General features: G+C 40.7%; 1 protein-coding gene across 5 annotated transcripts in view; it reads left to right on the top strand.

Moving 5' to 3' along the window:
* Positions 1 to 13,439, top strand: part of LOC121917509 (probable ATP-dependent RNA helicase DHX35) — a 54,631-nt gene extending 41,192 nt beyond the window's left edge. For 2 of the 5 annotated variants that reach the window (XM_042443539.1, XM_042443537.1), the window contains 2 exons: positions 1,650 to 1,761; positions 11,246 to 11,987. In XM_042443539.1, the coding sequence (XP_042299473.1) occupies positions 1,650 to 1,761; positions 11,246 to 11,290 (157 nt within the window). In that variant the 3' untranslated portion in view covers positions 11,291 to 11,987. Of the gene's footprint in view, positions 1 to 1,649; positions 1,789 to 11,245; positions 11,988 to 12,712 lie in introns of those variants that run through there. The other 3 variants (XM_042443538.1, XM_042443536.1, XR_006101049.1) reach the window with 2 other exon arrangements.
* Positions 13,440 to 13,602: the final 163 nt, after the last annotated feature.

The raw sequence follows: 13,602 nt of genomic DNA, 5'->3' as shown, positions 1-13,602 counted from the left end.
CCATAAGTGGGTTTCTGGCCTCTAAGCATTGTTGGGGTTTTTTTGGTACTCCATGCAGTTCCCAGAGGGTTTTGGGGCAGAAAATGCATTGCTGGAGCTAATGTGGCTGCCTAAACCTGCTTGAATTGTGTTCTTCATAGCATGTGGTGTATCCAAAGACAGTAGCTTCAGAATTCACAATGTGCTCTTGATTCCACAGAAAAGGATAAAAGTAGATGGATCAGTACTAGCCAGAACAAAGCTTTTGTTATATGGGTAGCTTAAATAGTTGTTTTCTGCTCCAAATACTGAAATCCAGAACCTTGGTAGTGCTTTTGAAATGTTTCTCTGGAAGTGTGCTTGTAAAATTCAGAACCTGTCCTCCACACCATCTGTTTTTGAAGAATAGTCTTGGAATCACTGACTAGTAATACAGCATTTCTGGTGGTGAATTCAGTAGTCTTTGACGGCTACTTTTCAAATTCTGAAGATGATAGTATTGCCTTGCAGGAGGACAGTGAGAGTAATGCCTTTGAGGCAGGTACAGATAGATAATCTCTATCATAAGTAAATGTAGGCAACATTATATATTGATCCCAGACTATGTGTAAAATATTGGGAATTAAACCTCAAATTTACTAACAAGTCCAAGTCCTAGGGATGCAGTGGCTCAAGTAGTTAAGACGCTGACTCTGTTGATTGCAAGATTGGCAGGTTTGCAGTTTGAGGCCCAGGTTCTGCATGATGGGGTGAGCTCCTGTCACTAGTCCCAGCTTCTGCCAACTTAGTTCAAAAGCATGCAAAATCCAAGTAGATAAATAGGTACTACTTCTCAGTGGGAAGGTAACAGCATTTGGTGCAGTCCTCGAACAACACTGGCTCTTTGGCTTAGAAATGGAGCTGAGCTCCGGCCCCTGCAATCGGCTACGACTAGGCATTCATGTCAAGGGAGTACCCTTACCTTTACCTAGTATTACCAGTACTATTATATGGAGATAATGGGATATATGAGAATGGTTGTCTGCATATACTATTGGATTTTCCTCAGATCCTCATTCTTCCTTCCTCATAGAGATGAAAAATGCTCTGTCTGAAAGTAGAAATATTCCAGTTTCCTTCACACCCGGTGGGATCTGCATGTGCTTCATCTAGCAGATATACAATGGGGAGGAAGGGGTGGCATGTCCCATAGCAAGGCAAGGGCGCACTGTACAGTTATTCTGTTATTATGGCTTACTGTCATTATTACAGTGTGCCTGCGTCATAGTTCTAAGGGGGTTTAAGTTTACGTGCTTTTTCCCTTATGCGGCGGGGCCTGGAACGGATCCCCCGCATAAGGGAAGGGCCAACTGTAATTCCATTCCTTAGTTATCTTTTCTATAAAAAAAAAAGTTCCTAGGCATCTTACAGACAAAAAATTAAAAATAATACCTGTGATAATATTAGTAATAATAAAAACACTATAATATAAAGCAGTGCCTCCTCCAAAAACAAATTATATGATTAATGAATTAGTGTGAGGTCAGTATTTTAAAATTGGCCAAGCCCATCCCACCCAGTAAGAAGCCTCATTATGACATGAGGTCTTTTTTTTGAAAAACAAGAAGGCAGATATTCAAGTGTTTTCTTAGTGGCTGCCCTTTATAATGGCTTTGTTTGACATATTTTAGGGTAGTATACAATGAAGTCATACAGACCTCAAGATACTACATGCGAGATGTAACAGCTATTGAATCTGCTTGGCTGTTGGAACTGGCTCCTCACTTCTACCAGCAAGGAACGGTACGGACTCGACATAGACTCCAAACGGTACCATTGCCGTATTGGCAGCTCTTGTTACTCTATGATTTCCTTTGCTTGTTGCATATGTTTTGCATTAAAATAATTTGAATTACTTGTTGGTCTGTGTACTTAGATTTATGGGTGCCGCAATATATTTAATGCTTGGTGTCGGTTTTGTTTGTTATGGTATGGAAATCTTTTCCATTAAACTTCAGTTTACAGAACATACAGACAATTTGGCCTTTAATCTGGCAATTCACCTGTTCATTGTGAAGTAATGTTCAAAAGATCTGGTGCATGTTGGAAGTGCAACAAATCCTTTACAATAACTCTATTTGGCAGGCTTACAAGTAATTTAATACTTGAAACCTTTACTTTACAGAGTAACTGCCTTTTTAGTAGGGTCTGAATCATGTAGTTCCCCTAGTTGGACTGCATCTCCCAGCATTCCTCATAATTGACTAAATTAATTAGGGCTGCTGTGAGTTGCAGTCCAGTGACATTGGCAGGGGGTATGAGTCCCACCTTTTCTTTTTGGTAAGATTGGTGCAGATATAATAGTGAAGTTTAAAGAAAAATACCCATGAGATCCTGTAGTCCCTACCCAGATTTTCTGTTTCCCTATTTCAACCATGGTCTTCTTTGTTTGTTTTAAATTTATGTCTTGCCTTTCCTCCAACCTATAACAGAGTGGCATATATGGGTCTCCCCCTTCCCATTTTATCTTAACAGTAACTCTCTTTCAAAGGTTAGCTGAGTGACTATAACTGTCCCAAAGTCACCCATTGCTGTTCATGGTTGAGTGGGATGTATTCAGACCTAGTTTATCCATTGTAACACATTTTTCAGTATATTAGTTGACAGCTAGAGGTAGTTTAACCAGATATCTCCCTGGTTTGAACCATAGTTAACATGTGAGGGAATTATTCTGTGGAAGAAAATGCAATAGGGAAAGTGAATGTGATCCCATGTTCCGGTCCTCTTCTTATTCCTGTGGTTAAGAATTTGGGTTTGTTTCGTCTTGATCAAATCTGGGCAGCCTTTGACATGCAACTGTACTCTCTCAGGTTTAGGCCAGTCCTCTTTTCCCTCTTCCCCTTCTCTTACCAGTTTGCCAGAATGGTGTGATAATTACAGTGACCTGCCTTAGGAGATGAGTTGTCCATATTTTGGAAACTTCAATGTAAATTGTTTTGCTATTTTGAAGTAATTGATAATAAAGTCTAAACATTATCATGCAACAAAATAGACATGTGTGTATTTATGGCAGATGAAGTTACAGAGAGAATAATCAAGGAGAACTGTCTGAATAATGAATGTTGAATTCCAAAGCATAGGCTAAAATGATATCCCTATATCTATGCTTATGCACATGGAAACTGATGTTTAGGGTATATTAATAGTGAAGGAGCAGCTGGTTAGAGGCCCATGTTTGTTAAGAGGAAGTGCCATTAACTGATTATAAGCTTTGTGGAATTTGACACTGAAAATAATGTATAATATGCATATCTGCCTATCATTACATTCTGTATGAGCTCTATAAATTTGTCATAATTGGTCGGATTCCAGGAAATCATTTGACAGTGTTAAATAGCTTTGGCTATATGCCAGTTATGGAATTCCTGTGGCTTGTTGATGTTGTTGTTAACTGCCCTTGAGTTGACCTCGATTCATAGGGACCCTGTGGAGGAGACATCTCCAAAAACCCCTATCCTGTACCTCTCTGCTGAGGTCCTGTGGTTCTTCTGATTTCTTGATTGATCAATGTTTGAGCCAAGGTATGGGAACTCTTTAACTGTTTCAATTTACCCATTGTTGAGGGTGAATTCTTGTAGATGCTCTGCAGTAATTATTTTTGGCTTTTTGATGTTCAGCATTAATCCAACCTTGGCATTCCTTTGTGTGTTACTCCTGTAGTACTGTTTGCTTTAAAATAAATGTGTAAATGTATTTTGGCAATGGCTCATGATTGTGGCCTGGATTATTGTTGCTGTACTTTTTGAGGAAAACAATTGTAGTGGAGTTCAGTTCTTCATTAAGATTGTGATCACTCCAGTTTCTGGTGACATCCAGGAATATCCCAAGCAAACTGGTGTCTTGCCAATAATAATTGTTCCATTAATTTAATGGATTTATTTAATTTAATTGCATTTTTGCTTGCTAATGTTTTACAGCTAAGGCTTATATTTATTGTTGTTGTGTGCCTTTAGGTTATTTCCGATTTATGGCTACCCTAAGGCAAACCTATCACAGGATTTTTGGATTTGTTCAGAGGGGGGTTGCCCTTGCCTACCACAGAGATTAAGGGTGTGACTTGCCCACGGTCACTTAGTGGGTTTCCATTCTGGCTCTCTGAAGGCTCATATAGCCCCCTTGTAAAGGTGTGAAGGAGGATATATTATACCACCTAATAATATATCAGTCTTTGATTACTGTATATACTCAACTATAAGTCAACCTCATGTATAAGTTGAGGACAAGTTTTGGGGCCAAATTTATAGATTTTGCTATGCCCCGTGGATAAGTTGATTGTAAAATTTAAGGGCATATAGCAGAGGATCTAACAGGTGAAACAAAGCAAAACAATGTCAAAGAACTTTAAAAAGTCCAGCAGACATAGCTCTTTGTGCTTACTCTTAAAACTGGATAGATGAGAAAGTAGAAAGAGTTGGTGCTTCATATATTATACTCTTGCTTTTCACCAGGAGGTGGTTCCTTCTTTTAAATAAGAGTTAAGATACAGTACTTAAATTAACCTGTGGACAAGTCGACTCAGGTTTTTTGGGGTCAGTTTTTTTGACCTAAATTTCTAGATTTAAACATGAGTATATATAGTATATGAATGTTTGGTTATAGATCATAAATGATCCAAAACCGCGTTTGTTCTTCACTGAATGTGGAAAGCCCAAGCATTTTGCTAGCATGCCTACCTGCAGCCATGATGACAGCCTTTATTAATTAGTTAGTTTAATCTAAGCATTAATACCATGCTTATTCAGAAAGAGAGTGGTTTAATAGCTGATAGTTTTTCTAACAGCTCTGATGTTAGACCAATGGCCTGTTTAGTCCAGCATGATGACTAACTACATGCAGGGAAGCCCATAAGGAGAACATGCCCTCTGTTTCTGTTGTTCTCTGCAAATTATCATTCATAGGTATGCTGGCTCTAAACTTAAGGGTGTTTTCACTACACTGTATGAAGATATATTTTCCAAAAGCAATGTGAGACACAAATTGGGATTTCTTAACAGAATCTGTTGTACCTTTTGCTATAGCATATGATCAGTCCCCTTTATTTTATTAAGATTTAGACAATGTCTCATTTGTACGGGTAGGCTTACACATTGACTCTACCATAAAAAGCCTTCTAGGGCTAGTTCACTTGTCCAAATATATAGATTGTACACATGACAAAATGTGTGAGTATGACAATGAGTTTCATCCTTATGAGAGCCACTGTGGTGTAGTAGTTTGAACATTGGGCTATGACTCTGGAGACCAGGGTTTGAATCCCTGCTCAGCCACGGAGACTCACTGGGGGATCTTGGGCAAGTCACAATCTTTCAGCCTCAGAGGATGGCAATGTTAACCCCTAGCTGAAGAAATTTGCCAAACAAACCCCATGATAGGCTTGCCTCAGGGTTGCCATAAATTGGAAGTGACTTGAAGGCACATAACAACAACAACACAACTTGTATATCCATGTCAGCAGAGCATATAACTTTAAATGTAAACCATTCTTCTGTTTGGAAATACTGAGCTATGCAGGCTCTACTTGTACTGTTCATTCTATTTCCTTTTGCAATAGAAAACAGGTGTATAGAATGGATTCATGGGTGGGTACTCTGGGGCATTTAAACAAATATATTACAGTGGGCCCTTGTTATCTGCTAGGGTTTGGTTCCAAGATCCCCTGTGGATGCTCAAGTCTCATTAAATGCAATGGCATAGTAAAATGGTGTCCCTTATATAAAATGGAAAATCAAGGGTTGCTAAATGGAATTTATACTTTTTTTGGATGCTTGAATCCGTGGATAAAAATCCATGAATAAGGAGGGCTGACTGTAAAAGTATTTGTGTGACATCTTCCCATTCAGATTCTATGGCTCAGGTTAGTATACAGTCTGCCCCTCTGTATCTGTGGACTTGTCACCCATGGATTCAAGCATTTGTGGATGGCAAGCCCATGGCGAGGCAGCAGCAGAGGAGAAGGAAGAGGCAGAGCAGGAGGAGGAGGAAGAGAAAGTGGAAGCAGTGGCAGTGAAGGAGCCGCCTGTTTGCCTGCTGCCGGTGAGAGCCGGGAGGGAGGAAGGATGAGTCCCATTGCTGCCATTGGGGACAATGTAGACTTGAGCATCTATGGATTTTGGAATCCACAGGGTGGTGGTGGCCCAGAACAAATCCCCCACAGATACTGAGGGCCGACTCTCCAAAAAAAAATATCTTTTAAAAAATATAAAATGGTATGGGACAGTTCAGCATAAAACAGGGTGTGGCTTGGAAAACAGATATTTCTATGATGATGGAAATTGTAAAGCAGTATCTGGATGGAGAAAGCATTTAGTATTATAGGTACCACCACTGCATAGTTCTTGCTCTTGCTCTTGCTCTAGACTTTCTCAGCTCTTACAACAATGAAATACCAAGGTCACTTTAGATGGGATCAAATTAATAGAGAGAAGTAGTTGTAGTATAACATCCATCTGGTAAAAGCTAAAGTTGTATTGACCCTGGAGCCAATTTGGTAGCCCTTGTTATTGCATTAAAAACAGAACCATCCAATCTACTCCAACTAGAAGGTGATCTGCCAGGTTTGGCACTGGCAAAAGTGTTCAAGGCATTTTCAAAGGCAGCACAAGTGGATTATATTGCTCTAAATGAGAGATTACATTTTTATGAATAAAAGAAGAAGAATAGTCTGTTCTTGGTATATTACATGTCTCCAGCTGTTTAGACCTCTTTCAGAACAGTGCGGAGTTGACCTTGGTCAGCAGGCCCAACCCCTCACTACTAGCAATGTTCAAAAAGTATGCTTCTGGCCTTTGCATTTAGTTCTGCCTTGATGGCCTCTGCAGTACAATTTGAATATGTTATCTGACTCACTTCCTTGAGGGAAAGTGTACTCATAGAGTGGAGTTCAGGATTTGTAGAATGTTCATCTCTCCATAGCATATTTTTGTTGTCTTAGTTTGTTGTGAGTTTTTCGGGCTATGCGGCCATGTTCTAGAAGAGTTTATTCCTGACGTTCGCCAGCATCTGTGCTGGTGAAATGTCAGTAATAAACTTTTCTAGAACATAGCCACATAGCCCGAAAAACCCACAACAAACTATTCATGCTGGCCATGAAAGCCTTTGACTTCACTTTTGTTTTCTTGTTTCGTTGTTATTGGCTTCATCCTTTTGTTGCTCTCAGTCTTTTGTTTGTTGTACTTTAGTGACCCAGCAAATCTATGGTGATCAAGGTCCCCTTTTTGCAACTGTGGAAATTGTGGGTACACATTTCTTCCACCTCTGTCATTAACACAGATAAGTGAAAAACCTCCTTGCTTTCCCTCAGGTATCTGCTTGAGGCTGGAATTTGCTTTGGTCAGAATTATAGCAAAACATGATTCCTACCACTTTGCAATTACTAATGAATTCAGAATCAGTGGCTGAGTCATGGGAAATCATAGTTACCAGCCCTGATCCTGTGGTAGGTTTTGAGGAAATCAGTGAATGGTCACTGACTGTGAGGTCTCTCAGGTTGGAGAGATTTAAGAAGTCAAGGAAACACATAGGCCGGTTACAGACCAGCAGTTTAGTGTGTGTTCGCCACGCACTAGGGTTACGAAAGGGTGGTGCTTCCGCACCGCCCTAACCCTAGTGCGTGGCGAACACGCACTAAACGGCGGCGGCCCTTCCACACGGCCGCCGCCATGAGTACATCATGGCCACGCCGCCTCTAGACGGGGCGGCGCGGCGCGTCCATGACGTAGTAGCTCCACGCCAGGGCGCTTAGTGCGCCCTGGACACGGAGCAGGAAGGAGCTCCATTTCGGAGCTCTTTCCGGGTTTAGTCCGCTGGGCGCAGCCTTCAGATGGCTGTGCCCAGCGGACTAAACGAGCCCCTTTCTCTGCTCCCCGCCGCCGCGGGGTGTCCTTGGGGCTTGAAGCCCCAGGGACACCCCTTTTTCAGGCTGCGGGGAAGTGGCCTCTTGCCGCTCCCCCGCAGCCCGAAAAGCGGCGGATCGGGGCCTCAGCGGCTGCCGTTCTGGCCACTGAGGCCCCGCTCCGGCGGGGAAAGGGGCGGGGCCAGACCGCCCCAAATTGGCGGTCTATATCCCACCATAGTTCTTTTTCAATATCTCTACATCCAAAAATAAATGAAAGAAGAAAGTGAGAACTGTTTTTCTAGCCTGGTTTCCATCTGCATTAGTGTCCAGTTTAATGCCTCTTCTGTCAGGCTGTGCTCCAGATTTCTCTACCTCCATTGTTGCAATCATCAGTTAAACCAGTATTGGACAGAAAGCAGCAAATTGTTGACTTGGGGCCAAAACAGACCGGCAAAAAATGCCACCTTCTGTTTGGCTTGGGGGCGTGGCGTATGCATGGCACATGCCCCATGCTGGCATCACGCGGTTGGCATCAGTGTTTCTGCAGCGCAACGTTTACACGCAGTCAGTAACGCTGAAAAGCCGCTGCCACCATGGAAAGGATGCCTTTTCCCCACTCCAAAAAGGAGTGGCATATACAGTCATCCCTCTGTTTTCATAGCGGATCCATTCCAGACCACCACCACCTCCAAAAACGGAAACTCTCATATAATCAAGACTCATTGGCTTGAATGGCTGTGCATGGCACTAGCCTCTGAATGCACCCAGCCCCTCCGTTTTCATGGACTTGAAGTCCACAGTCTCGATTATTAATAGAGTGGCAAGCCCCATTGGCTAAAATGACACATATGCCCATGCCAGTGGAGCTTGAATACATGCAAGTTTGCATTTTCGTGTGTGTGTGTCTGGAACAGATCCCCCATGAAAATAGAGGAATGACTGTATATTTCTGACCTTCTGATGCCTGAAAGATCCACTGGTGGTCTGTGTACTACTACTTACCTAAAGCTTATATAGAGATTGCCAGACTTATGCTGGTCTAGAGGATTCTTATCATGACTTTGATTATTTTTCACTGAGCCACAGGAGATACAGTTATGATTGTTGCTCTTGCGTACTATTGTATACGAAACTTTCCACTGCTGAACCCAACCAACAAATTGCTCCCTGTTCTTGTGCACCCTGCTTTTTATTCGTGCAGGTTGTATGGTACCTCCGTCAACCTAGAAGTAAATTTTTGATGTCAGAGTCAGCTTAGCTTTCTGTGTTGACTTTGCAGTGCCATCATGCAAGAGACTTTTGTTTTGTTATTGAAAACACACATAATTCATACTATGCTCTTTACCTGTCAGTGTGTGATACACTATGTTTGCAATACACAGACCATGGAAAAGGGCAAGTTGCTTACTTGCAACTGATTTTTTTCTGTAGTTATCGGTGAATCTGTACAACTCATTCTCTGTTGTTGACAGCTTATGTCAGTTTGATTCCTTCTTCAGTGCTGGACTGCTTCAACTATCATGAAATTGACTGGAAGGGCTTTGAGTGTCTGTATTATCAATCAGGGACTCATTTTCTTGTTCTTATCTCAACTGTAAAATGTTCTGAAAAAGGCTAGTAAAACAGACGGGTTGTTACCACTGGGTGACATTCCATTCCAATGCTCCAAATGACTATGCCTAACAACCAGTACCCCTTTAGTATATAAGCTCCAAATAGTAAAAATACTGTTGATTGGAAACATCTTTTGGTGTCCTTGTCCATTGGTCAGACAAGAATGGGACCATTGAAATACAGTGCCTCCTGCTGTTTACAAATATTTGATGATCAGCTATTATAATAAATATCTCTGGGAGGTCCAGAAGTACCAAAAGGATTGTTCTATTCAAGCTGCCACATTGAGGCTGGGGTGAACCTGGCTTGAGATAATACAAAATTTCTCACATTCATATAGATGATGTGGCAAGCTAAAAAATTAATACAGTGGTGCCTCGGGATACGAAATGATCGGGTTACAAAATTTCCGGGATACGAAAAAGTTGGATTGGCAAAAACTGTTTCGGGTTACGAAATATTTTTCGGGTTACGAAATTCATTTCGGCGCGAAATTCAAATGCTGCAAAGTGCAGCTATAGGCTTTCCAGTGCTAACGGAAAAGTGTTTCGGGTTACGAAAGGAATGGCGGAACAAATTAATTTCGTAACCCGAGGCACCACTGTAGAAGATTTTTGGCCTAATATTTCAGTTATGGTATGATAAGGAAATGAGCCAACATTACAGTTAATATTAAATCTGTTTGGAATCCAGTGTCTTGATGCCTAAATGAATAGGTAGTCTTAAAATCTGCTGACATTGTATCTTCCTTTGTGCCTACAGGCTAGGTTTGTCACGTAAGAAGTGTATTTAACTGCACAGCAGTTACACAAATTATTATTCTATGAATTATCAGAAGCAATTGGCAACTACTGTAGCAATTACTTATAATTATCTTATATGACATTAGAGCATGTTGTCCTGAGATGCTTCCTTCTTTGTTTTACTAGAAATTCTAGCTGACTTCTCACTCATGTAGTTAATGGAGAACAATATTTTTTGGGAGATAAAGGTGGGTTTATTTCACCCGTTCCCTTAAATGGCTTCTTATGGTGACTCTGGTGACTTTGTTTTATGTTAAGTATTTACCCTTTACCTTTCCATGATGTCACAATGACTTACAGAAAATAAAATATGTAGATTCAACTATTTTAAATCACACAAGGAAAGTTAAAATTATACTGAAATAATAGTACTAATGAAATGCTAAAAGTGAGGGCAGGTTACAAAATAGATGTATTATACAGTGCGCCCGCGCATTATGCGGCCTTGAGCATACGCGCTTAAGCCGCGGCGCGTGCGTGGGGCAGAAGGGGCGGCGCGTCCCATTCAATTGAATGGGCACGCGCGCCCGTTGCGCCCCACGCGTGCTTGTGCTGCTGCGCCGCCGCGCACGAGCCCCATTGTTTCCAATGGGGCTCGAGCATAGGCGGAATTCGCCTTACGCGGAGGGATCCAGAACAGATCCCCCGCGTAAGGCGAGGGCGCACTGTACAAGAAGTGCTCTCAAAAATAAGCATTCCCCTTCCAATAACATAAAGCAAGCAGTAAGAAGTGGTAGGACTATGTTATGCAGCCTGGACCTCAGCTGTGCTTATCCAGCAGCTTTTCAAAAACAGGAGTTGTACTTGTCTGGCTGCATCTGCATGCGATAACACATGGTTTTGGTTTTTCAATCCTGCGTCTATTCTGGCAGGATTTCATGTTGCGATAATATCCTTAGATGCAAATAGAAGAGTCTATTTATCCAAACATTTATGAAATTCTAAAATTGAAAACAATACTTTTTTCTCTTTACAGCACCTTTCCCTGAAAGCCAAAAGGACTAAAGTTGATGACCATTGACTCGCCATTGCTGTTCAAGTCTACAGTGTGTGATGCTGAACTTGCTACCAATTTGAAACTCCTACTGTCCATCCAACAGTTAGTTGATTAGCAACCTGATCCCATATCAACTATAACATTTGAAATGCCCGCCTGCCAGATTCCTGTAGGAATTTATGCATGATCAATACATTGTAACTGAAGTAGAGCTTGCATTGTGGACATTTTATCCAGCAGTCTTAATTGTGCTGACTGCTTCTGCTCACCAGGGTGTTTTGCTCCTTTTAAACTAAGTAGAAAAATTATCAGTGCAAAAGGAGACTGACAAAACTGTGTGAGATTATGCAGTGTGTGGATAGCTGCCTTGCATCCTTAGGGCAGAGATGGGGAGGGGGAAGATGTAACGTCTTCAGAGTGACAAAGTAGAGCTCAGGATCCTTTAGATCACTGTGAAAGCTGTTGGCCATCCTGGATCTACTTGCAAATTGTAGGCAGATTTAGGATCACGAGCCTTGCAATAATGATTGTAATGAAAACCTTGAAACTGTGATTGTGCCTAACTGCTGTGATTTTTTTCTGCTTTTGCTCTGAAGCAATAGATTTCTAATCTTTTACCAATTTTTATTTCATTTTTCTTTCCCTTGTATCTTCCCCCCTCCTTTGTAGTGATTCTGTTTTTTCAATAGAACCTCTTCACATAAATGTAAAATTGTGTTAATCCCCACCAAGAATGTCATTCTGTAAGCAATTTCAGAGTGGTATATATAGAGGAGAGATATACGTTCTCTTCACAAACAAGCTAGATGCCAGTTCTTAGTGGATTCTCCAGTAATTTTAAAGAAATTACAATATAGGTCCAATCTCATACAGAAATATCCATACATATTTATTTCAACTTATTTTATAATGGACTTTGGGAAAACCTGTGCTATGTGGATGGTCTTGTGGAATCTTTCTTGGGCTAAGATTAGTGATTGCCACCAGTCTGATAAGAGGAAAACAGTGGTAACTGCATGGCATTGAGAAGAAAGAATGCTTCCTTTAGACATGGACAGGATGACTCTCTTAAAAGATATTCTTTTTTCTTGAGGGTGCAGACACTGAAGGGTACTCTAGATTAGCAGAACAGTGGGAGACCTCTTGGTATTAGATTATTTGGCCTTCTACTCTTAAAAACATTTTCTGTTATATCAGAAAATTCCTATCCTGCTAGTGTGATATATGAAAGAATGATGTTCTGTGAAGGCATCTGATTTAGAACAAATTCACAGATTCAGTTCCTTTCATGTAAATAGAACTAGCCCATGTGATTTAACCTAGTGACGTCTACCTGGTGGTTCTGCTTTTTGCCAAGTTTAATACATGCCAAAATGTGCTTCTTTAAATCTGGAAAAATTATATCCTGCCCTCTTAACTTTTATTAAAACATTGTAATTTTTACAGCAGTTCACAGATTGCCTTCTTTGAAGGTGAAATGATATGTTCAGCAGGCACTGATTAAACTGCATCGGCTTGCCTTCCTACAAAAACTCCCTTCATTGTACCAGAAGTATAGTTTTAGATAAGTATATATTTATTTTCAAATATTGTTTATTTTAGGATGATTTTTTGAATGCTTGGATTTGTGCTTGTTTTTAGAAGATTTGTTTTGTTGAATGACTTGTTCTCTTCCCCCTGTTTTAAATGTATGTAAATGATTAAGGGTTTTGTTTTTGTTTTTACACAGAATAAGGGTTTTCCTTGACCTGGATGTGCATTATAAGCCACCTTTTCAAATCTTCCTTCTCATTCTGCTCTCCATAAATTTTCAGAAAAGCTTGTTCTGTCAATATGTGGTTTGTGCAGTTTCTCTGTGCTGTATATATCATCAGCTTCACAAAATGCATTCCATCTTTTGGATTTCTGATGCAGATCTCTTTCTCTCTCCTCCTCCCTTCTCCTTCCCTATGGTAGTTGAGCTCTTTTGAGCTGGGGTTGTCTTTTATTCTTGTGGAATGTGTGGTGTTCAGAATATTGTTGGTGCGCCATAATGGGCATTTAATTGTAAAGCTGTTTTCCCTTTAAAGGAGCTTACAAAGTCCTGGATGCAAAGTGTGTAAACATCCATGTTGTTTTGTCCTCTGTTAACACACTCTAGGGGGAAAATAAAGTTGTGGAATCAAGTAATCTAGGAAATGTGTGCCTGTTAATCAACGTTAATTTCAGCATTATCTGAATCAACACTGCCTTTTCCAAATAATAGCAATAGCATTTACATTTCTATACTGTTTAATAGTGAACTCATCACTCTCTAAGCAGTTTACAATTACCTCCAACAATCTGGATATTCAGTT

This window comes from Sceloporus undulatus, unplaced genomic scaffold, assembly GCF_019175285.1.
Source record: "Sceloporus undulatus isolate JIND9_A2432 ecotype Alabama unplaced genomic scaffold, SceUnd_v1.1 scaffold_21, whole genome shotgun sequence".
In the NCBI taxonomy this organism is placed as follows: Eukaryota; Metazoa; Chordata; class Lepidosauria; order Squamata; family Phrynosomatidae; genus Sceloporus; species Sceloporus undulatus.
The sequence above is the reverse complement of the archived record's forward strand: the minus strand, read 5'-3'. Positions and strand labels throughout refer to the sequence as shown.